General features: G+C 45.8%; 1 protein-coding gene across 1 annotated transcript in view; it reads right to left on the bottom strand.

The window, feature by feature from the left end:
- Positions 1-25,977, bottom strand: part of Sh3rf1 (SH3 domain containing ring finger 1) — a 167,266-nt gene that overhangs the window by 12,224 nt on the left and 129,065 nt on the right. Inside the window, exons 6-10 of the mRNA XM_021218967.2 lie at positions 23,650-23,760; positions 15,691-15,878; positions 14,041-14,211; positions 9,243-9,502; positions 7,594-7,952 (exon numbers count right to left, since the gene is read on the bottom strand). Coding sequence (XP_021074626.1) covers positions 7,594-7,952; positions 9,243-9,502; positions 14,041-14,211; positions 15,691-15,878; positions 23,650-23,760 — 1,089 coding nt within the window. The remainder of the gene's footprint in view (positions 1-7,593; positions 7,953-9,242; positions 9,503-14,040; positions 14,212-15,690; positions 15,879-23,649; positions 23,761-25,977) is intronic.

The raw sequence follows: 25,977 nt of genomic DNA, 5'->3' as shown, positions 1-25,977 counted from the left end.
ATCTTGCTACATTTTGTGTTCCTTCTCTTATGGGATGTCACACCGTCTGAGAGTCAACAGTGCACACTGCAATAAAGGACTCTACAGACGCAGACTACCAGCTTGGGTGTGGTGACAGGGCCGTGCTTACCTCTGTATCTCGTTCATTGCCTGGGACGGGGTAGGGCACCACTGAACTGGGGTAGCCCAAGAAAATACTTCAAGGGAGTAAGAGAGAGGGAGGGATGGACAGTAGTCACTGAGCACCCGGGAGGGGTATTTTGGGTTTCCCAAATCCAGAGGAGATAAAACCGTGGTCAGAGAAGCAGCCCGATATCTCCGATTCTGTGGCTACACTTCCCTTGTGGGGCATCTGTGCCGGGAGGGAGCAGGACGTCTGATAGCTTCCACTTCTAAGGTCGCCAGATGCACTATCCAGCTATTTCTGTCATGATATGAGAAATCACAGTCTAATCCCCACAGATTGGCTGAGAACATCAAGTCCACTGATAAATTACAGCCTCAGCAAGCCACAGCTAAAGATGCTGTTTAAAAGCTCCGATCTGGGCACTCAAAAGAGTATCAGATAAGCGACTGTGCGCTCAGGGAGCAGCTTCTAAAGTGATTAAGAAGAAAGATGACTTGGTTCATTGGAAATGATTAAAGACATTAAACACAACTTGCTTTAATGACTTCTAAGGGATGCGTTATCATCATCAAGCAATGCTGACTACCCACAGAGCAGAAGGCAAGGATTAGGCATCGTGGTGGGGTGCAGAAGGTTGGGGGTAGGGGTGTCAACACACAAAAGATGAGGCCCGAGTTCCAAGGAACCGTGCTATTTATAACGCATTCTGATGCTTTCTCTGTTAGAAGAACAATGTGCCACTTGAGAGAGACAATTTTGCAGGTTCAGACACTTACTACCTAAGGACACCTTTGCTTCTTTCAAAATCCAACAGCAAAAATGAAAAACATGAAAGGATTAATATTACACTTGGGTAAAGTGACTTAGAAAAAAATAATGCTAGCGTATAGAAAAGTGGTGCATGCCTTTCACTAGGCAGCTCAATAGCTCATCTCCGGTGGGTGTTCCGGTTCTGGGTGAAATGATGTTCTTAGAATCACTTCAGATCTGATGATTTACAACTATCACAGGGCGGTGGTGGCACACGCCTTTAATCCCAGCACTTGGGAAGCAGAGACAGGCAGATTTCTGAGTTCAAGGCCAGCCTGATCTACAGAGCAAGTTCTAGCACAGGTAAGGCTACTTAGAGAAACACTCTCAAACAAACAAACAATAAATAGAATCAAGTTTGTTTTGTTTTGTTTTAGAAAGAAGTATCTGGATCAAAAACCTATCAGAGCTACCTTTATATGTGCAATGTTTTCTAGTTGGATTTGGTGATCCACTCCTATAATCCTATCTCCTTGGGAAACCGACACGAGAGGATCCTAAGGAGGTGACCAGCCTGTTCAAATTTAGCTTCAGAAAAAGAACCAATCGACTTACGGAGAAATGGCTGAGTTAGCAAAGTGCTGGTCCCACAGGCATGAGGACCTGAGTGCCACCCTTAGAACTTACGGTAAACCTTGAGCACGGTGGCCTGGGAAGGCGAAGGCAGCTGATCGCCAAAGCTTCAGGGCCAACGTAGCAAGGTCCGTGGCGATCAGTGATCACATCTCAAACACTAGGTGGAAGCTCTTGAGCACGGGTTCTCAGCCTTCCTAAGGCTGCAACCCTTTCATACAGTCAGTCCCTCATGTTACGGTGACCCCCAACCGTAAAATGATTTCACTGCTACTTCATAACTGTGACTTTGCTGATGCTGTGATTCATAAATGTAAATATCTGATATGCAACCCATGCAAAAAGCTTCTGGAGGGCCGACACCCACAGGTGAAGAAAACTGCTCTTGAGGAATAGCATTGGAGACTGATGCCTGGCCTCCACCCGTACACCCCGTACACACACACACACACACACACACACACACACACACACACACACATTCACATGCATTCACTTACTCATGTATGCACCAAAGCATATGAAACAAAAACAAGCTTAGAACTCAATAGAGCATTTTCCTGACATGTGAGAAGTGCTGGGCCTAATCCCTCATTCATTCATTCATTCATTCATTCATTCATTCATTCATCCATTCATTCATTCATTCATTCACTCATTCATTCCATTTAAGCTACATGGAGACATTAGCAAGAGTCTTCTTGGGCCCACAGATCCACTTTATATTTTATATACTAGTTTTCTAGTATGCAGGAGTCATTGTCCTTACTTAGGTAGGAATCTCAAAAAATATTAAGTCATGTCGTTAAAAATAATCCCTCATACTTGGAGCAAATATTTCTGAGTACCCAAGATGAAGCAGGCAATGTGCTCAGCTCTAGAACGTGATGTGCCCAGGACAGTGATGTGCCCAGGACAGTTTGTATCTAATAGCAGCAACAAGCATGACTGTAGAACAGGTCCTCTGCCCAAGAACCAAGCAGGGGGAGGCAAGAGGCTGGGGTGCTGTGGGGGGCATGAGGCTGGGGTGCTGTGGGGGGCATGCTGGGGTAGGAAAGGAAGCTTCCTGAAATTCTAGAGATGATTAAACACCACCTGTTTCAAGAGTCTGGTTAAACGCTATCAGGGGGATTTCCATATTTAGTCTTCACAGCAATCCGATGAGGTAGGAATTAATTATTCCTGTTGCCTGAAGCTCTGAAAGCCTGCCTAGAATCGCCATGCAAGGTGGGGGGCGGGAGGGGGGCTGGAAAGGAGATTCTATTCTGCAGAATGGTAAGAGCAGATGCAGCTCCCCCTCTGTCTTTCTGTCTGTCTTTCTGTCGGCCAGTCTGCCTTTTTTCTCTGTCTCCCTCCCCCACCCCCCGCCCCCTGCCTTTCTTTCCCACATCTGCTGGCTGAACTCTGGGCACAGACAAGCATTCTGATGACCAGGTCTGGATCCCAGTTATCAACAAGAACAGAGACCGTGCATGCGGTCGTTTACAGATTCCCCAAGAACGTTTCCCAACAAAACACACAGGCAGATGAGCTTGTTTTTGACAGTATAAGGAAGCTAAAAGGAAAAAACAAAAAACAAAAAACAAATGAACAAACAAAAAATCCCAAAAAACCTTCTGAGCAAAGAAATAAGCAGGAAAGAAGCCAGGGAAGAGGCCAGAGAAGGTAGAATAGACGGGATCATAGGAAAGGCCTTCAAACATAAGTCTGCACCAAGAAGCCTCAGGTCTCCCTCTGTAAGGGAGACAATCACCAGGAACTAGGGGCTTGAGGGGGCTGGGGCACTAAATGGTGTCTGTGTGCTCACACACCCAGAAGTGTCCAGACACTGGGGCTATAGCTCAGTTGGTGAGAGGTCTTGCTGTGCGGACCTGAGTTTGAACCCCCAGTACCGGGGCAGAAAGCTGGGTATAGCTGTGGAAACTGTCATCACTGGAGAGCGAAGACAACTGAAACCCAAGAAATGAGTTCAGACAGCGCTGTAAAGCCGGTGACCACGGAGGGACTCAGGAATAACAAGGACAGGGCTGGGATTTCAAATAGGTTATAACAGATAATATTTAAAAGTGCAATTCAGGAGCTTATTATCATCAAATAAAGTAAATATACCAAAGATGGCTAGGGTTTTGACCCCGGGACAAAATACAGCTTCTTGTTTTCCTGAGACTCTGTGGGAGAGGACTCCCAGATGAATTGTTAGTCAAAGGAATGGACCTAGTTAGGAGAGTGTAAGTAGACCTGAAAGTACATACAGTGGCATCCCAGTGATAGCCCAGTGCCAGCCCACTGATGATCTGGGTACAGAGAGCCATGCCCTCCCCAGGCAGCAGAGTACCCGCCCCACACACTGTCTCCTAAGGGAAGGCATGGTCAGAGGGTACCATACTACACTACCCAGAGCTCTGCCCCAGACGACCCACACTACCATCTCCATCCCCCATATACTTCCCTTTGATTCCCTACAGTTTAAGCCTCAGAAAGCAGAGCCAGCAGCTTTGTCTCTAATTCTGACCAACTGGGGATGGGGGTGGCGGTTAAGGAGAAACCAGACAGGAGAGATTCAGAAACGCTAAGAACTTAGAAGAAAGTGCTCCCCTAGAGGAGCTTGTGATAAAGTTTAAAAGGACCGATTTTTTTAAAAGTTTAAAGAAAGCGAATGCATCGCCTCCAGTTCAAAGGGGGGGAATGTTGGATCGGGAGGACCCTCAGAATGAAATTCTACGATTGCAAATTATCCTGCAGATGAAAACGGAAAGGTCTCTAAAGGACCTGGTGTGAGCCCCCAAGGAGTGGCATAATGCGATCCAAGTTTTAAAGGCCACGTACAAAAAGATCAAGGGAAAACTGTCACAAAGAATATAGCAAGGCCCATTGCAACGGGAGAAAGCTAAAAATCAGAATGAGCTTGAACTTCCCCAAAATTCTAAGGAAACGGATATTAAAGGGCTATTTTAAGGTTATATTTGAAACAAAAAGAACACAGACCCTCCTGTCTGGGGTGAACAGTGGCTCTCGGCTAGGAGGACAAAAGGGAAGGGGAATCTCTGTACCCAAAGGGATACACAAACCCTGACATGGAAGAAGGGAAAAGATCAGGACAGGGTCACCGCCACACAGGCAAAGTTAAAACGGAAGGACAATTTAATAATTCCTGAGCAATTTGGGCGAATCTGGAATCAGGGTCAGTTCCAGTTTTCCAAAGAAGATGAGGGGTTTCCAGAAGGGGTTTTTTGGGGGTGGTGGTGGTAGGTGGGTGGGTTGTCCTCTGTGGTTGCTACATGACACCAGGGCAACTGGGTTCCCTGCTTGGGGTTCTTCCTTTCATTAGGAAAAGAATTTAAGAAGTGACTTTAACAGAGGACTGGCAGGCAGACTGGCACTAGCTCCAGCAGCCGCCTGGCAGGAGAAGGGACGAGCCATGTCTCGGGCCTTGAAGATAAGCTGACTAGTAGGTCAGGCAAAGTGGACAAGTAGCTCAAGCCAGGGAAGGAAGCTTTAGAGAAAAGTAAGAAAGCCTATGGATCAGAGAATGCACACTTAGAAAGAAGAAACGGAAAACACAAGGAAGGAAAGCTGGGCCTCTGTGGGTTAGAAAGGGCGGCAGTCAGTCCCAGACGGTCGTAACCTCACCGCAGACTGTAGGAACCTCGCTAGGAGGCAGGAATTCTGGGATGGGGAAGTAACAGCACCTCACTACGGGAATTATTATCTCATCTAACTCATTATTGTGACTTGAGGCGAGCCCACCTTCCTAGGCTTGACCCACGCAGCTAGAAAGTTAGGACTCCATGCAGACCAAAGATCCTATTTCTTGACTGGAATTTTCTTTTTGTTAAAAGTGGTCCTTTACAGCTGCTCTAAAGCAATTTGCAGACCATCTGGGAAATTCTTGGATGACATTAAAGGAAGGTTTACAAGCACTTACAGGCGGAAATGACACTCTAAGGAGGAGAAGCTTCCAGAAGACTTTACTACCAATAAATAACAGCAGAAGTGTTGTGACAATGTGTGGCACCTGGCAACGTCTCCCTTGATATGATGAAGCGGGCCCAGCTACACTTCAGCCCTAAGGAGGCATGTCTGTGCCAGTGACGGTGATCACGGAATTACCGAATTAATATCATCCAGAAGGATCTACACTGAATCTGGAGCAGGTTTAAGAGGGGGAGAATTTGAAATCTGTGACAAAAGGAATAAGTGAAGACCTAAGAGTTCTGAAAATAACTCTGGATGTTCTAGGAGGTTCGTAGGCTGAAGGGAGGACACAGGGAGAGAGAGAGATACAGCTCTTTGTATTTCCGCTCTATGTACTGCTCTACGGACTTCTGATACGCTAAGAATTGACTGCAGAGGGAAGACCATCATCTGGAGATATGGCACTTGGAATCGCTGCTGTGTCCTAAAAGCGGACAGAGGCCATTTTCCACCCATGGACAATAAAGGGAATGATAATGTTATATACGAGTTACCTCAAACTTTGTGGGAAGAAGAACCCAGATCCTAAAATCAAGATGTTGTAGGGAGACCTTCCACATGAACATGGGGAGGTAAGAGCCTGGCTCCCGGCCTCTGTTGCTTGGCCTTCTGTATCCCATGGCTATGTCTATTCCTGCTGTGAGTCCACCTGGGAGCTACCTGTCCCCATTTGTCCCCTTTCAGGAAGACTCCCAGATTGAACACTGGGCGCACACACAAGGGCAAGTCCTCATCCGTACAGTCCTTGAAGCAGGAAGCGTGGGTCCGGGGACAGGAGGAGGACATCTTTAAGGGCCCTTATTCGGCTCACCACCGGTACCTGTCGGTGCATCCTCTTAGTGAACTGAAGAGCCCTGTTCTACGTAACCAAGGACACTGTGCCCAAGCCCGAATATTTCAAACTATTAAGATTATTCTTTGAAAACACAAAGTCGCACTTGTCCATCTGCGTACAAGTTTAACATAGTTAATGATAAACACTGAAGCAGATACCATTCGTTTTTAAAGTTAATGTTAATAGTTAATCAGATATTAACTTGTCAGCAGGCTCTGAAGTTTATTTCCTTATAAAGTTGTATTTACAGGTTTCTCCAGCCATTTAAGTAGAGCGACATACATTACCACCGAAGCCAGGTGGCTCAGAGCCCTGGACCACAGCTTTATGGGAAACACACGGGATATTGAGCAAACCGTCAAAGCTGAGGTACAAACATCGTGACTTTATCCACGATTAATCACTATCGACTGTGTATTCTCGGCATCAACCACCCGTCGCCAAGCCTAGGCACAGCAACATCTTTCAAAACAGCTTCCTACTGTATTGATTTAAAGCCAAGTCCCTAAGGAAAAATGAGGTCTCCCCTATATTTCAGGTGCTCTCTCTCAAGGGACCCCGCTGATCTGTGGTTGAAAGTACTATACAAGTAACTTTTTAAAAAATTTGTATTTTTATTTTTTAGGTGTGTGTGCGCATACATGTGTGTGTGTGTGTGTGTGTGTGTGTGTGAGATCCCCTGGAATTGGCGTTACAAGCAGCTGTGAGCACCGGGTGTGAGCCCTGGGAAGTGATCTTGGGTCCTGTGTGAGCGCAGTAAGGCTCTATACCGTCAGCTTCTGAGCTACTTCTTTAACTCTGAGAATAGCATATTTGATGGGACAGTTTCCAACCTCTCACCCATCCAAAAAAAAAAAAAAAAACATTTAAAAGAGGAGATGTCAAACAGCAAGAACACTGGACATGAAAATTTGAGGACAGCAAAATAATGAAAGGGATGAAAGGGTAAGTTACTTGAAGGGAGAAATTCTTCCTTTAGGTTTGGAAGGCTGCGGGCTGAGGTTGGTTGAGTCCTAGACACTGTGGTCTCCTTATTACCCAGTAGGGGGCCTGACAATCCAAGGGTATTCAAAATGAAGAAAAGCATAAGACTGAGACATGAGGCTGGGGCAGTGCCCAGGTTTCTGCACCACCGTGTTCCTGGCACGTGGCACATGAATTTGCCAATGGTAAGAACCGGAAGGGCTATGGAAGAATGAGTCCTTTCACTGGCAGCAAAAAAAAAAAAAAAAAAAGTCAGGGAGTACCAAAGAGGAGAAGGAGGGGCTCTTACCTTACTGTCCTTGTCTGGTTTCACAGCTGAACTGTTCCCACACGCTGATGTAGCACTCTCTGGAGAGGTGGGGAGTCCAGGGAGGATGGTCACTGTTCTACCACTGGGCTCGGTCTCCAACGCGGCAGTGGTCATATTAGGGGAGGCCAGAGAAGCCCCTGCAGCGCAGGCCATGGGGGCATTGGTTCGACTGATGCTGACGGCAGCACCGTGGGCAGCAGGGCCTGCCATTGGAGGCAGAGGTTGGGAGGCCAGAGAATGATGGGGCAGGCCCACGGATGCAGGACCAAGGCAGGCGGCATTCTGGACCTGGATGGGAGTCACTGCTGCTGTGGGGCGTTCCTGGCTATGTGCTGCAACTGAGGGTGACAGGAGGGGACACAGGAAGACTAGGTCAGTGGCCTAGTAAACACTCTTACCAAAATGTGAGCCATCTCACCGTGGTAGACCATAATGAGAGGCAGCTACTGCCATTTATTGCAATAAAGAATGGATGTAGGATAGCTTAACACACTGAAGTCCTTGCGGGATCTCTGGATGCTACTTTCCCTCCAGGTGAGCAGCTGAGGCTACTGAGGACTAGGAAGGTATGCTGTCACCATTCCTCAAAGCCCTTCCATGATGAACAATAACTTCCCACAGCATTAGAGACACGGGACCAGTTTCTGATGGCTCGCCACGGCAACAAACCACGACGGTCTTAAGTCCTTTACCCATGATACATTTTCTCTCTCCTCTCTCTCTGAGTACCCACTTTTCTTCACAATCGTTCAGCTAGAAATCACACGCATTCATTTTACTCCACTGTTGTCACCCAAGACTCTTGGTAGGTTTCCAATGGCGCCGCAGAGTTAAGAAAGGCACTTGACTTCCCATCAAGTCTAAAATAGACCTGTGACTAAATTTATCAAAAAATAACCAAGCACGCTGCTTAGCAGAGAATCACGCAACAGTCACACAGCTAGGAACAGTGAGATCGGAGGCAGGACCTTAACTGCAGAAGTCATGTTTCCGGTCCCCAAACACTCACATTCTTAGGAACTGATTCATTCTTCTTTTACCTCAGGTCTCTGGGATGTGAACGAATGTGCAGGGTGTGCTTAGCTCAAGCCAAGAATGCTTGTTACAGTTTAGACATAAGACGGCCCTTGAAAGGCCTCATGTGTTGAAGACTTGGTCAGAAGCTGACTCGTAGTCCTGAGGGGTGACTGGATTATGAGGGTGCTAACGTCATCACTGGGCTACGAGGAGGTGGGGCCTGGTTAGAATAAGCAGGTCGCTGAGGCATATCTTGGAATGTGTATCTTGCGCTGGTCCTTTTACTGTACTTCATGGCCAACACTAAGGTGGCATCTCTGCTCCACCCAGTGCTCTCTTCTGGGATGTTCTACATCAACCATAATCAATCGCCTTCAGTGTTAGGGTCTGGCTAACAAGTAATCTCTTGGTCACTCTTTGCTCGTTCCTGCCAGGGGTCCCTGCCACAGCCGTGAAGAAATGCTGGCAATATGGTTTGCTAGCTTGTATTTCAAAATGGTAGCAATTATTTTAAATTCATACCTAGTTTTCACAGTGCCGGTGGTAACTGACCTGTTTAGTCCCCTAAGCCCATTCCCCATGCGTTTGAGGTACAGTCCCCATGAGCTTACCTGTCCTCACAGCGTGGCGGGCCTGGTTGACTGTCATCTGCCCGGACATGTGCAGCAGGACCTTAGCCTGAGGACTTGTCTGGATATGAGCTGCTGATACCACAGCCGTGGGGACAACGCCAGGATTGCCGGCCACGCCGTTTCCTTGGGGCTTCTGCGTAGGTCCTCCCGCAGTGGAAGGACTGACCATGGTCACCCCGCGACTTGCCTGACCCGCAGTAGACATAGAGACTTTAGCTTGGGAGGCATTCGTCACTGCCCTGCCAAGACAGAAGCAGACGGAAGCCCAATCTATCAGCAAAGAGGGAGACGGAACAAGGAATGCGAGAAAAATGACTCTGAGCTTTAAAGCCTTCTAAAAAATGAATGGAATTATTTTTACAAGACTTCAAGAACAGCACATTTAAAGAAATGATGGCAGAGACGGGGAATGGCCTCAGAACCACTTGAGTCACCAAACCACACATCCTATCTGCCCAAGAACACAGTTATTATGATTGGCTTCCCATTCTGTGGCCATGCGGCTCCACTGAATTCAAAGCCATGAATTTCCCTGCTTCATCCTGAGGAAGACCCACTGTTTGCATCATACTGACCCTGCTTTGACCTTCGCAACCTGCCTCTAACATAGTACACAAGTGCCTGTGAACACAGTGATCTCTGTCTGTCTTACACACACACAAGACACACACTTCATACACACTCACACATGCATTCACACACATACCCTTACACCCTCATACCACATACACACACATACACACATACACAGAGCACACACTACATACACACTCACACATGCATTCACACACATACCCTCACACCCTCATACCACATACACACACATACACACACACATAGAGCACACACTACATACACTACATACATACATTCACACACACATACCCTCACACCCTCATACCACACACACACACATACACACACACATAGAGCACACACTACATACACTACATACATATTTACACACACTCATACACACTCACACATACATTCACATACACATACCCTCACACCACACACACACACACTACATACATATTCATACACACTCATACACACTCACACATACATTCACACACACATACCCTCACACCACACACACACATATACAGCACATACTACATACACATTCACACACACTCACACACTCACACATACATTTACTCACATACCCTCACACAACACACACAGAACACATACTACATACACTACATACACACTCACATATACTCATACACACTCACACATACATTCACACACTCACATACCCTCACACTCTCACACCACATACATACACACAGCACACACTACATACACATTCACACACACTCATACACACTCAAACATACATTTACACACATACCCTCATACCACACACACATAGAACACACACTACATATACTACATACACATTCACACACTCATACACATTCACACACACACACACACACACACACACACACCCTCACACACCCACCCACACAGAGCACACACTACATACACATTCACACACACTCATACACACACATACATTCACACACTCACATACCCTCACACCATCACAACACACACACACACACACACACACAATTGGAATGGCCCTTTTGGCTTTTTTCTAACTCTCTACCTCAGTCTCTAGTTCAAGACCCAGCACAGACCAAGTCATTTAAGAAGCATCACCTTAAGTTAAAGTTACACCATATAATTTAATTTTTTCATGGAGATTGCTTCCTCCTTTCCAGTTTTATTCTCCATAAACTTATTACAGCTTACTCCTTGATTATTGAATATGGTATGCAGGTATTTTAATTTTTTGAGAATTTTGTAAACACATCAACATGCTTTTCTCAAACTCATTCCTTCAATTCCTCGCCCCATCTACCCCATCCCTCTTCTCCTCCAACTTCACGTGCGGCTATTGCTTTGTTTGAGCCCACTGAGCCCGTGTGGTCATGTGCACGGGTGTAGGGCCATGGACAGCCTGCAGGGGCCGCAGCCTGAAGAAAACTGATTCCCTCTTCTAGGGGCCATCAATTGCCAATGGCTCCTCAGCTCTGGCTAGGGCTTCCTGAGCCCCTCACCCATCTACACTGGGATCTGGGCTGGCTTGGTCTTCTGCATGCAGCCACCGAGCCACTGTGAGTCCATGCATGCAGCAGTGCTGTCATGCCCTCCACATACTGCCTTGCTGTAGACGCCCGCTCCCAGCATAAAAACCCTGCGGAGTTAAGGCCAGGGCCCAAGGGCTCTTTTCTCTTCCTCCATCACTGTCACAGCTATAGCGATAGAGTCAGCTCTAGACATTGACTTAGATCTGAGTTTAATCGAGAATGGAGAGTTTTGTTTAGTGTATATTTTAAAATAGTATCAATTCACTTAAGTGGCAATTCTGTGTATAGCAATTTTGTAATGAATCTACAATTGATACTTCATTATCAAGATTATCCTTCCACAATGGTGTATTACAGAGCAGCTGTTGTAAGCTAGCATTTCTCCAGAGTTAAATGTGGACAGACTTTAAAGAGTTTGGTTTTGAATCTTGAGGAAAATGTGCTTTTGTTAATTTCATTCTGCCTTACTGTATTTCTCTTGTTTAATAGTATATTTATTTCTATGTATATATGTATTTATATTTATATAAACACATAAATATATAAATAGGCATATATATATATTAATAGGCATACATACATACACACATTTTTGGATGTGTCAGATCCTGAATATATATTTTAAGATGACAAGAAAAGATTTATATTGATTAAAAATCTGCAAGTCAAATTGAAGCTAACGTTCTGCCACCATCTGCAACAATAGTGATTTTCATTTGATTAGGTGGCTGGCCAACCCATAAATCAAGGACAACGGCTGACAAACATGTCAGTTCATTAAGCCATTTGTTTAAAGTCGGGAGGTTCGAGGCATGATTTAACATAGTTAGACTTGAATTGCTTATTAAGAGTCAATGATCAAAATCTGGGGCAGTGCTAATGTCATTATAGGTCATTTCTTTCAGACTCAATGACCAGAAGGTACACTATCTTAAAAGAAAAATAAAGTGGTGTGTATAGCATGTGTGTGTAATGCACACATGAGGGGTCTGAGCTGGAATGACGTCGTGGGCTGAATTATTATTCTTTTTTGAGGGTGTCTTGGCTAACTTTGACTACCAACCTGGTACAGCCTCAGTTGAGGGACTGGCTTGTGGGCATTTGGGTAGGGAGTACCCTCTCTACCCTCCCCCTGCTCCCCAACCCACCCACTCCCATTCCTGGCCATGGCATTCTCCTATACTGGGGCATAGAGCTTTCACAGGACCAAGGGCCTTTCCTTCCATTGATGACCAACTAGGCCAACCTCTGCTACATGTGCAGCTGGAGCCATGAGTCCCTCCATGTGTTTTCTTTGGTTAGTGGTTTAGACCCTAGGAGTTCTGGGAGTACTGGTTAGTTCATATCGTTGTTCCTCCTATAGGGCTGCAACCCCCTTTAGCTCCTTGGGTCCTTTCTCTAGCTCCTTCATTGGGGATCCTGTGCTCTGTTCAATGGATGGCTATGAGCATCCGCTTCTGTATTTGTCAGGCACTGGCAGAGTCCCTCAGGAGACAGCTATATCAGGATCCTGACAGCAAGCACTTCTTGGCATCCACAGTAGTGTCTGGGTTTGGTGGGTGTGTATGGGATGGATCCCCAGGTGGGGCGGTCACTGGATGGCCTTTCCTTCAGTCTCTGCTCGGAGTTCTCCTTTTCATTTAACGAGGTCCAGACCACTGTGCGCAAACTATTCTCCTGGGCACGCATGTGGTCCTGAGCTATATGAAAAGATAGCAGAACTTACACCTGCCTACAAGCCAGCAAGCAGTACCTAGCATGGCCGCTGTCAGACTTCTTTGGCTGATGCTGTGAGAGCAACCAGGCCTGCCTTCAGCTTTCCTCAGTAATAAACCGTGACTTGAAGCTGTAAGCAAAAACAAGCCATTTCCTCCCATAAGTTGCTTTTGGTCAGAGTATTTTAATCACAGAAATAGAATGGATGGAAGAGGCTCTCGGGGAGGCAGTATCCCTGAACGCGGCAGGATTCGGCAGAACCCCTTACGTGTATCCACTGAATGCCAGCATTACCCACTGAGAAACTCAAAAGTATGTCCAAACATTGGCAAATGACTCCAGATCTTGTTACGGATGGTTGTGAGCCACCATGTGGTTGCTGGGATTTGAACTCCGGACCTTCGGAAGAGCAGTTGGGTGCTCTTACCCACTGAGCCATCTCACCAGCCCGAACAATTTTTTTACTATGTGATCTCAGGCAAGTCTCTTTAGTGCCTCAGTTTCCCCACTTATTAAGTGGGAGGATGATAAAAGCAACTACATTAGAGAGCTGAAGAAAATAATGTCATGTTTAGAAATCTGCCTGTCTGGTGTATATAGCAAACATTGCGCAGACATGTACACACTAATAACATAGCCTTTAATTTCTTTAGTAGAAAAATACTGAAAATGGAACAGTTGAGTCTTTTCAGATATAAATTAAAGCAGAGAGCTTACACCCCAGTAAAGTTATTGGTAGAAACCTATAATTTCCACACATATCCACATGAAAAGTGAGCTAAGAATCTTGGTATCAGAAGACATTTTAGCAGATATGGATATGGATTTTACAAACCTTGGCTACACAACAGGTAATTATAATGCAGGCAGGGCCCTGCATGAGCTGAGAAGCTGAAAAGAACAAAGCAGCTCTACCTAGAATGCAGACAAGCACTGAGCCAGCGTCATACCTTGTGACGGGCGCCACATAGTTGCCAGGGAAAACACCTATCTTGCTGGTGTGCATCGATGTCCCTTTATACCAGCCGTCCTGGCAACGCTCAAACACCAAAAACATCTCCCCTTTCCTCAGCTCCAGTTCATCTTCCTTCCGGGGAGTGTATGGATATATAGCAACATATCTAGAGCAGAAGAAAAAAAAAAAAGAAAACAGGCTAGCAGGTAAACCCCGAGATCTCCAAACTCTTGCTTGGTTTAAGGTCTTAAGTACCTTAAACACAGCTGGACATGATGGCGCACGCCTTTAATCCCAGTGCTTGGGAGGCAGAGGCAGGTGAATTTCTGAGTTCAAGGCCAGCCTGGTCTACAGAGTGAGTTCCAGGACAGCCAGGGCTACACAGAGAAACTCTGTCTCGAAAAACAAACAAAAACAAAAACAAGTACCTTAAACACAGGTAGACAGGACACACAGTCTTAACCTGCCAGCAGCTCTCTATGGAAAGAGGTTTGTCTGCCTGCCCTTTAAATGCAGGCAGAGGCTTTCGTTTTTGATTAAGAGTGTTCCTCCTTGTGTGGGAATGACTATCTCATCATGTGCTATGAAAGAGTTAATGCCGTTTTCAAGAGTGTCTACCTTAGTACTCTGGATTAGGAGCCCATTGGGGAAACGTAGCTCTTCAAATGGCACTTGTTAGACTTGGGAACGAGCCCCGGATGAGGGCATATGGCATACAGTTCCACTGGGAAGCACAATATGTTGCCTTCTATACACACTGATCCGGCAGGCTTAGGCTGCACCTGCACTTCTGAGCTCAGTCACGAAGCTGACTGAGACACAGAAAAATCAAAGCAACTCTGGTTTGTAGAGAGCGCAAAAGGGCGCATGAGTACAAGGTGCCTGTTCACACAGAACCAGGCAGGCGACCGACGTATACCAGCCAGGGCTCTGAACCCTACAGGTACAGAGGCACAGAAAGCAGACGCCTTCTGTCGGCGGCAAACTGCACAGGGCAATTGGACCTCTCTGGATTCTTACTGCTGGGGACTTAAGAGTTCTTTGGATGTTTAATGTAGGGAGACCTGATGTGTGTGGAATACCTTCCTGGTTTTTAAGATCAACAGTTCTCAACCTTGCTAATGCCACAACCATTTAATACAGCTCCTGATGTAGTGCCCCCCAACCATAAAATTATTTTATTACTGTCATCTTGCTATTGCTATGAATAGTAATATAAATATCTGATATATGCTCCCTGGGAAAGGGTCATTCAACCTCCCCAAACGGGTTGCATACTGCCCACAGGTTGAGAACTGCTGCTGCTTAAGATCTTGATACAAGGAATGAAACTGAAGATAAAACGGTTGCGACGGAGCTGTTACCGAAGAACAGCAGTTCTCTATATAGGCAACCTATAAAGGAGAGAACAGAAATTCCCCTAAACTACGAAAGGCCTTATATCAGTGGGACAGCCACCTACCAGGCTCACGTTAGACTCATTTTAAGTGTCTTACTAACTATATGCATGACCAGGTAGAAGTTTCCAGAATACAAGCCACTTGTGGTTGAGCCCTAAGCCTGTCCGTAGCTCCTATCAGACGTGTGCTTGTTGATCTCTGTTTGAGATGTGTGTTTACATGGTAATAAAGACACCCTCACTTACACACTGGGGCGAGTCTGAGGCCGTAAATGTGCAATCTGGTCAGTGGACCCCATCACAGGCCTGGGTCCCATTCCAGCGGCGGCGGCGGCAGCAGCAGCAGCAGCAACAGCAGCAGTAGCGCCTGACGGGGTGGAGGCGAGTACAGTGGCCGCCAGGAGAGGAGGTGGGGGTAGAGGAGGATTCATACTCTAATACAGGGGAAGAGAAGACGGGGAGGGAACACAGATGTCATTTACTTATATCTTTATGAAAGGTATAAGGAAAGGAGAATCAGAAACCCACCAGACAGAATCCAGGCACAACAGAACCAGGTTACTTCACATGAAACACCCTTTTAAAAAGTTTGTTAGGACTGGCGAGATGGCTCAGCTGTTAAGAGCACTGGCTGCTCTTCCAGAGGTCCTAAGTACAGTTCCCAGGAACCACATGGTGGCTCACAATTATCTACAACGGGATCTGACACCATCTTCTGGTGTGGATAGCTGCAGTGTAGTCATATACATAAAATAAATACATGAACTTTTTTTTTAAGTTTATTTAAAAGCCACATCATTCTTTTTGGCAAACAGGTAAACCTTGACAGGAAGGGGAGAAAAAATGAAACAACCGTGTAGAAGTTTAAGATTAATAATATTTTGAAAGTACAGTACTGGGGTTGGAGAGATGGTTCAGTGGTCAAGAGCACTGGCTGCTCTTTCGAGAGGACCCAGGTGTGATTCCCAGCACCCACCTGACAGCTCCCACCCACCCATAACCCAAGGACCACATGATTCAACACCTTCTTCTGGCTCCTGATGGCATCAGGCACGCACGTGGTGCACAGAGACATGTTGGCAAAGTGTTCATACACACAAGTAGTAATTAAAAATAAGAAGTACAGATTTGGACAAGAACTGAGACACCTTCCAAAGGAACTGCTAAACTGTCACATCGCTGGCTAGAATTGATTTTCTGCTGGACTTGTGTAACCTGAACCTTAAATACATTACACTTTGCTGTACCGCTGTATGGCAAGCCATTCCTCCTGCTGTTATTCCTTCTGATGCCTGGTCTTCCCAGAGCCCAAACCATAGCACGCCATAGTAACAAGGCCACTGTGGCGTCCTTCGCTTTACCCCTTCTTCACTTGGCCAGTTTTTGGAATTTAGGGCTCTCAAGGCTGGTAATCTTTAACACACACACACCAGGGAGAAGTCACTGGGTCCTTTCTGGGCAGGCACTGTCTAATGGGGTTCTGTCCACAGGGCTCTGTGTCTGTGACAATCAATGGAGCAATTGTTACCTTCTGATCTACAAACCCCAGATAACTCTTCAGGGACTGTATACCGAAACTCCTGGGAAAACAGGCACCACAAAGCCTGACTGAGCCCCAACCTCGCCCTCCCCAAATCTTTGAACTACTAGAGGTAAAAACTGAATTAAGGTGAACCAGAGAGGAGGCAGAATATACCTAGGAGGCAGAGAGAGCTTCTACGCAAAGCAGGGTTCCAGTCATCACATTTCAAACGTTTGAAGTGAAAATGAAACCCAATCAACACTTATCTATTAATAGGACACAGCTGCAGACATTCACGTTCCTAGACCTGTAACTGTTTGATGTGTTCTACTGAATTTTTTTTTTTTTGCTAGCATGGCTTTCGATGAGGACTTTCCCACACGGCCACAGACCATTGAACACAGAAGTAAATGAGGCATGGAATCGCTTACAGAGAGCCAGCCTGGACAAGACGGGTTGTTCAAAAAGTCACGAAGTCACTTGCTGCTGCTCCCCACGCAAACAGGGCAGCCTTGAGGTACATCGTGCCTCTGGAACGGCATGTTCCGAGTGAGGCTCAGGGCCCCTGACCCTTTCAGCAGAGGGGGGCAAGCTTTCTTACTCTTTGGCCCAGTTCCAGCGACAAGGTAGAGAGAAATAAAGATAATCCAGGCAAAACAGTGAGAAGACACGATCTGCGTCGTTGTTCAAAGATAACACCACGTCAGAGGCTTAATGGGTGGGACGGGTCTGCCTGCACACGGAGGAAGACATGGGAAAACGGGGAGCTTAGCCTGATTGTCAATCTAACCTTTCTAAACCCAGTCTCAAGACAGTGTGTCTGAGGAAAGGCAGAGGCAGAGGACATGTATAACAAGGAAATTCAAAAAAAAAAAAAAATTTAAAAAGAGCAACTGGGATAAATAATGTCTTAGAAGGAGGCAAAAACCAAACCAAACCAAGCATCTATTTATGGACCCGACTAAAGCAAAAACAGATTTACATTTTAACAAAACATAAAGAAGGGTCACAGCTTATTATAAAACAGTAGCCAAATGTCATTGCTTGTAAAAGGAGAAGAGTGAGACATTGAGATACGGCAGAAAGGGGGACATTCAGACAGACAGACAGACAGACAGACAGACCCAAAGCTGGTGTCTAAGAAACACAGTCATCTCTCTCTGTGGCTGAAACAGAAGAGATGGTGTTCGGTAACACTAGGCAGATTATATTTTTCCCTCCCTCTCTGCACCGAGTGAATGCGAGGGAATGTCTGATTAAAATCAGAGTCCTCTATGCTGCCTGGTCCAGTGGGCTGGGACAGTGACGGGGCTCTTTGAACGTACAGCTGTGATACACCAGGAAGCTCTGTAGATTGCTTTATAAACAGCCTCAACTGCAAAAATCTAGCCCAGTGGAAGTTCAAAAGCTGATCCATCCTGTACTGTGCTGTGGGCAGTTTGCTATCTTGTAAGACCTGACATCTCTATAGAGAAGAACTATAGCCTTTCATAGACCCAGACATGGCCTGGAGACCTGCCTATTATACTGGAGTCTGGGCCAGCAGAGGCATATATACCCTTTACCAGCAAAACAAAACAAAACAAAACAAAAAAAACCCTGTAGGCCACTGGGTTCCATCAACACCAGACTTGTCTATATGAAATGGCCATCTTTTGCGATGTTCACGTTCTGTCCCCGCTAAGGCAACTAACAGGCCTGGCAGAAGCAATGTAGTTTTTCCTATCAGAAAGGGCAAAAGATTTCCACCCTGGCTAGCCTGTCCCTTTCTAGAATAATACGGGGGATGGGGGTGGGGGCAGCGTCTTCTATCTCAGTAGGAGCTGCTGCAGGACACTGGAAGGAAACAAGATGTTAACGGTAAGAAGTTCATGTATGTGGATCCTTCCTGGCATGATTTCTTCCTCTTGCCTTTTCAGGAGACCAGCGCAGAGAGCAGCTAGATCTGGATTTGGCTAAGGCTAGGGAAACAGGCAGTATGTTTCAAGCCTGAGGTCAGGGACTGAAGGCCATCTTAATACTAAAGTGCTTTGCGTTGTAATTATAGGCACAAGTTCAAGTGGCAATCAAGGGCTCCTGTGCTTTCCAATGCTCTTCCTCACACACCTCACGGGAAATGAATCCCATGGAGAAACACCATGTAAAATCCCACAACCCATCACTGTTGCTGCCCTGTCATCTACTCTCCACTCACCCTACCTTCAACCCAACATATCAGCACCTCTAAATGGTCTGTCCGGGAGACAGGATCTCGGGCACAGACTGGCCCTCGAGAGGCCAGGCGGCATGAGGGTGCTTGAGGGACAGCAACAGTGGCTACTTTTAGCTGTGTTGCTGTGTAACTTACTGTCTCACATTTAATCGCTAAGAAAGAGGAGATATTTGCATACTCGTCAATCGTGTGAATTACATGGCATCTCTATCCTTATGACAATTAGAGATGGTATGTCCTTTGCCTTCTCCAGGGCACAGAGCACAGGCAATGGCCAAAAAGTGGAAGGTAATGCTATAATTTAAGAGGTTTTGGACTCAGAGACTAACTTACTTTTTTTTTTTTTTTTAAGACATCATTTATTTTATTTTTATGAGTACACTGTCGCTGTCTTCAGACACACCAGAGGAGGGCACCAAGTCCCATTATAGATGGTTATGAGCCACCATGTGGATGCTGGGAATTGAACTTAAGGACCTCTGAAGAGCAGTCAGTGCTCTTAACCACTGAGCCTTCTCTCTAGTCCCCCGACTTAACTCTTGTTAACACTATTGGCTCTGGCTCCCAGCTTTGTAGCCAGGAGGCCAGAGACCCTCAATGAACGCTGTGACTGTAAAAACGGTCCGTGCTTCTCACTGCTTCATAGGACAGTAGGATTTGGATCTAGAAGTTTCTATCCCTGAGATGCTAGAGTACTTTTCTGTTGTTGCTATGGAGATTCTGAGCTGAGGAGAAAAGGTCATGAGTTCAAGGCCAGCTTGAGCAACACTGTGGCCCAGGTCAACCTGGGCTACACAGCTAGACCACCTTCAAAACTGAAACAGAAAATACATATAATAAAGAAAAACATTTGATCACACCCTACCCCTCATTCTGTTTTTCAACTTTCCCGCCAAAGACTTCCCTTCCACATCCCGAAGTGCCGAGGTTTGTGTCCTACATCTGACAGTTCCTTGTCCCTGTTGGCACAAGTGGTGGTGCCACTGACTACATATCCCCTATTCTGAGACCTGACATCATTTAACGCTCTTTTGGTTTTTTATTTGCTTTGTGAGACGAGGTCTCATGTAGCCCAGGATTGCCTCCATGTAGCTGACAGTGAGCTTGACCTTCTGATCTTCCTGCCTTTATTGGTGTACTGGATGGCAGCTGAACATCACCACTTTAACCGAGGATCTAACCTGGGGATTCATGCATGGTAGGCAGGCAGTCTACCAACTGAGTGACATCCACACCGCTAATGCTTCAACACACACACACACACACACACACACACACACACACACACACACACACATACACACACATACACACACAGAGACACACACAGAGACACACACAGACACACACACACACACTAAATCTCAGAATCCATGTACTTGGGAAGTAAAAGCAGGAGGATCAGAAGTTCAAGAATATCTTCAGCTACACAGTTTAAGGCCAGCCTGGGTTATGTGAGATACTGTCTCAAACAGGAAGAGGGAGAAGAGAAAAAAAAATTAAACAGGGTTTCTAGACTTTTAGAATTCAACCTATTTGTAAGCTGCTGTGGGTAGTAGTTGGCCTTTAACGACGGGGCTGTCTCGTGACATTTTGCAGCTAAGCAAACCGCACGGTATCAGCAATTGCTAATCACCCATTGAGTAAATTCCTCTGCCCCTGGGCTGGAGATAAAGGACTAAGATCTTCAGCCTCCTCATCCCACAAACCAAGTTAACAACAACAACAACAACAACAACAACAACAAAAAGCAACTATTATTAATAGGCTCAGGCCTGAATCAACAGCTGTGACACTTGTGATGGAAGAGATGGAACATTCTCACTGTCGCGTGTGAAATGTTAGAGACATATGCTCATAAATAACTCCATTTTGCATAAAAGATGTTAAAGTCTTAATTTATGAAAAAAGCACTGGAAGTAATTTAATTTCCTATCCCAGGGGTGACTCTTACTTCTTATACACCCATAACATAAAAATTCTGGTTTTTGTCTTTTTCCCTACCAACCTATTGCTATGATAGCATCCTCCTCTGAAGTGCTTCAGATTTTAAATAGAATCCTCATCACAATTCACTGGAGGTACCAAGGGTACGGGGCCCTCATGTGCTATTGAGAGTTCCCTATGCAAAAACCAACATTAAATCCACGGCGTGTCTGCCAACCTACCAGAGACTTTGAGATCTACTCCTTTCTCTGGATGACAGAAAAGCCTGTTTATAATTAGTTTTTCATTAAATGGAGCTGGCGCGCAGTAGACAGTGTTTAATAAATCTCTCTTGCTTAATATGCAGTCTTTCTTATAAAAGTCCTAGAATAAAAATGACTGAACATGAATTAATTTTATATGCTCTCTTGTGGCCTATCCCATTGATTTGCCCCCGAGCCAACCCCCAACAAAGAACTGGCCGTTTACTATATGATAACATTTCCAGTTCACAAGGGCAAAAACTCAGCCAGCCTCATATCTTTTACACTAATTAATTTTTCTAAACTCAGTCTTCCCTTTCTCCCTTAAGACATGGGATTAAGAATGCTTCCACGCACGGGAGTCATCTGGAACGGAAATACACTGTGGCTGTATGTGTTGGTGGGAAGGAGAAAGAAGTTACTCCCCTGGAGATTAGAGGGCAGGGTGGGTTACGAAATTTGGCTTCAGTGAAACCTCTGTGGCTGAGTCTTATGGAAACCACATTTAATAAATGTTAACTAAAATTCATCTTTTCCCCAGATGAATTGAGGCCATGTCTCCCTCACTAAGCAGCTGTATTATCAAGGAAGCTGTAAGCTCTCAGGGAACATTTTAAAAAAGGAAAACAAATCCAGTAACTTTAACCTGTGAGCAGAATGGGCAGGCATCCATTTAAACAGAAGAACACAATTTATTCCGTGAACGTCTTCAGAAGTCTAAGTGAAGTTAGATACTGATAGAAGTTATTTAAGCCCCGCCTTGATTTAAAATTCAGCTTTTAATTAATTATGAAATGTATCAAGCCAAAATTAATATTGAAGAAAAGGAAGACGATAAAATTAGACAGAATCAATATATTGAGTTGTTTCGATAGACTGTGTTGTGTGGTCCTGGCTACAAACTCAGCTTTAAGAAATCTAGCAGAGGAAAATATCTTTACAACACATATAAAATCTATAACCTAGAAACACACCGGCTGCTTAGAAGTGGTTGTGACTGCTACTGGCTGCCTTCTATGGCTTGCACATCTACCTTTCTTATGTAGCCCAAGCCTGCTGCCCAGGGATGGTACTTCCCATAACAGCCTGGGCCTCCTGTATCAATCGGTCATCAAGAAGATGCCCGGCAGACATGCCCACAGTCCAATCTGGTGGCGGCAATGAGGTTCCCTCTTCCATCGTGTGTCTAGGTTTGTGCCCGAGTTGATAAAAGTCAACCAACAGAGATGCTGAGGCTGAAAGATGCTGAGTAACCTTCCCAGGGTCACATGACAAATAAAAGGGCTGAATGAACTGAGTTTAAACCCAAATCTTTCCATCCCAAACCCAAAACCCTTCAATGGACCACACTGTTTCTCTGAGAGGACCAACAACAGATACTCCAGGTAGAGGATCGGGGAGGGTGGTGTGGGAATGCAGACACCGGGCATCTGACTGAATGATTTCTTTGCTCAGTCTATTCAGTGCTGGGATAGTCTGAAATAGCAACAATCTGAAAGTGTAACCAAGACATTATCCTGAGTGAGAGATTTCTCATAATTTCTATATCCTTGCTGCTCAGTGGGTTATGATTTTTAGGAAGCAAGGGGCTGTCTTTCTCTATGACCCAAGGGTGTCTTTGCTTGTTTTTCTCCACAGTTTTTTTTTTTTTTTTTAATCCATCTCTCTTGACTGTTATGATTCTCCAGGTCAAACCTCCCCCACCCCGCTTTAGATGTCTTTATGCAACTGATGGTTAGAGTCCATCTGAGGGATGCCAAGTTATTAGAAGAGAAATCAACATACTCTAAAAGACCCTCCCAGGGCAGTAGGGACCTTGAAAGAGTCACTATGGGCTACAGAGGAGGAAAAACTAGAGATGAAACCTAAAAGCAGACACTTGGTATCAATTTACTCTGTGAATAAAAATCAAACCACTTAGCCCCTGGGAAGACCCATGTTTTCAGACTTTCTAGAAACGTCTAAAATATAGATGCAGGATCTGGAAACCCTAAAGAAATAAAGGTTAACCCTTCGGGAAATCAAACTGAACCTCAGTAAAATGAAGTGTATTTTTCAGAGTTCTCATAGCTTCAGGCCTCTGACTGCCACCATTAAAACTTGCAGGGTGATGGCAAGAAACGGTCTTTCCTGTGAGATTAGCAGCGATCAAGGGTGGATGAAAGGCCGAGGCAAGTCCTACTTAGCAGCATCAGTGTACACTGCAGGCGTTGGCTGGACTATGGCAGACCACCAAGACTAAAGACCTCAAAGAGAAATAAAGACACAGAAATGATACTTACTCCAAGGGCAGCTTGGTAGGGGACATCTGACGGGAATGTGAACGCAGGGCCAGTTGTCACGGGGCTGCTAGGGGGTGGGGTCACAATTAACCCAGTGGTGCTTATGTGGACCTGCCAAGGAGAACAGTTTATTAAAAAGATAGCTGTGCTTTTAATACATCTACCTGTCTGTCTCCTCCAACCCCGAGTGTGTGTGTGTGTGTGTGTGTGTGTGTGTGTGTGTGCGCGTGTGCGCGCGCGCGCGCGCGCGCGCGCGCATGTACATGCAGCTTGGTGCCATGTGGAAGTCAGAGGACAATCTCTGATGTTGGTCCTCACCATCTACTTTATTTAAGATGGGGCCTTTTGTTCACCCATAGTTACTTATGCCAGACCAGTTGACCTGGGGGTTTCTAGGGGCTCTCCAGTCTGCCTCCTACCCTGCTGTGGGAGCATGCCGTGATTATCTAGTGTCTTGGCTTTATCTAAATTCTGTGAATTTGACTCAGGTCATTATGCTTACATGGCAAACCCTGTACTGAACCCATCTCCCCAACCTAAGTTCACCATATTTAATACAACCGATTCTCCTGGAGGAAGTCACACAGACAAGAGGCTCTGTATATGAAGTTATCCAGGGAAGGCAGAATCCTTTTCTTTGTATTCTATCCCCAATTGTCTAAAGACTGACTCAAGGTGTACCAGATATGCCAGTCAGTACAATGTACTATACACAGAGTGCTCTTGGCTATCACATAACATGATACCTCATTTTATATTCAACCATGAATCAAACTGTTCCCGGCAGCAGTCAGCCTGGGGCTAAACTAGCCTCACATTCCCACGAAGACCCTGCACAGGCAAGCTGTGGCTCCACATTTATCTCCCTACTGATACGTCAAATCTATGTAAAATGATTAAGGCACTTCTGTATTTTCAAGATCACTCTTTCTTACTTATAGCTTTCAGTGAGGACCAGCAATCAAAATGGAGCAGCCCAGGTGTGCCTGTGGCGGAAAATTCATTATAGCACCTTTAAGAAATAATGTCAATCCAAACTGTGTTCAAAGGTGTCATCCACGATACTACCCGAGAGATTAACTGACGAGAAAGAAATTGAATTATTTAGGTCATTTCACTGCCTCTGATCACTCGATCAATTTCCTTCAGGTTGCAGGGCAGATACAGCTGAGGAATATGGGAGTGGTACTTGATGCTGCAGACATGGGGAGAGAAGATATCCCAACAGACGGGATGTCTTTTCCTCAGCACCTTACTTCCCATCAAACCACAAACATTGCTCAGTCTCCTCTACAAAAAAGGGTCAGGGAAGCCAGGGGAGTTGGGAGAGAAAACAGGGGCAATCGGATGGGCCATCTTGCTTCCCTGAGGATAAGGGCATTATAAAAACACCTCAGAAACACACGACAGTATGAATCATGCCTCGGGATGTCACAAGCAGGGGTATCATGGACATGGTCGGGGGCAGACCAAATGTCTTCGTGTGCTTTATGGACGTCAGTCACAGAGACCCATGATCATGTGTGTTGGGGATCTACCTGCAGGGCACAGCTCAGAAGTTATTCCCTAGTTTATACCTTTCCAAGTTCAGTCCTCACTCAATAGCCACCAACTACAATGGCAAGCAAACCCTCTGGCCCTCTGACCCTTGGCCATTCTGTGACTGTTAGATCCAGAGTCTCCATCATCAGGAGAAGGTGCCCCACTTCCTAAGTACCACTCAACCCCTACGCATCTGTATCTAGGTGCGCTCTCATCCAGACGGGATACCCAAGCGAATACAGACCTGCTTAGGTTTGTTTCTTAAAAACAGAATGAAAGGTGAGTGTGATTTAGGAAATTAAAAAAGTCATGCTAGTGGCAAAGACACTGTGGCAACCTTTGGGGGGGCAGGCCTGTTTGAGGCAGCCTCTCCTGGCCATTCCTGGTATAGACTCATCTCCATGATAAGGACCAATGTGCCTGTAGAGCAGGCGGCATACACTCAAGGCTTTCTTGTGGACTGAGGGTCCCTCCAAAGCGCAAGGTGCCCTAGATACGCGATATTTTCTGCAAACCTGAGCGGGAGGATGAGGCAGCACATCACACACCTCCCATCCTCTGCCTGAAATAACTTCTCCCTGAGGCAGCACACCACCACCGAAAACACCAACTGGCGACAGAAGGAAACAGAAAGCATTGTGCTTCCCAAACGACTCAGATTCTATCAGAAAACAGCCACACTATCACGGCCTTCATCCCCAGCTGTGCTGTGGCACCGTGAGACAAACTGACACCCGAGCTCTCCATAGGACACGGGGCTTAACCTTACCTTCCTTTCCCTTTTAA

Source organism: Mus pahari, chromosome 19, assembly GCF_900095145.1.
Source record: "Mus pahari chromosome 19, PAHARI_EIJ_v1.1, whole genome shotgun sequence".
NCBI classification, from domain to species: Eukaryota; Metazoa; Chordata; class Mammalia; order Rodentia; family Muridae; genus Mus; species Mus pahari.
The sequence above is the reverse complement of the archived record's forward strand: the minus strand, read 5'-3'. Positions and strand labels throughout refer to the sequence as shown.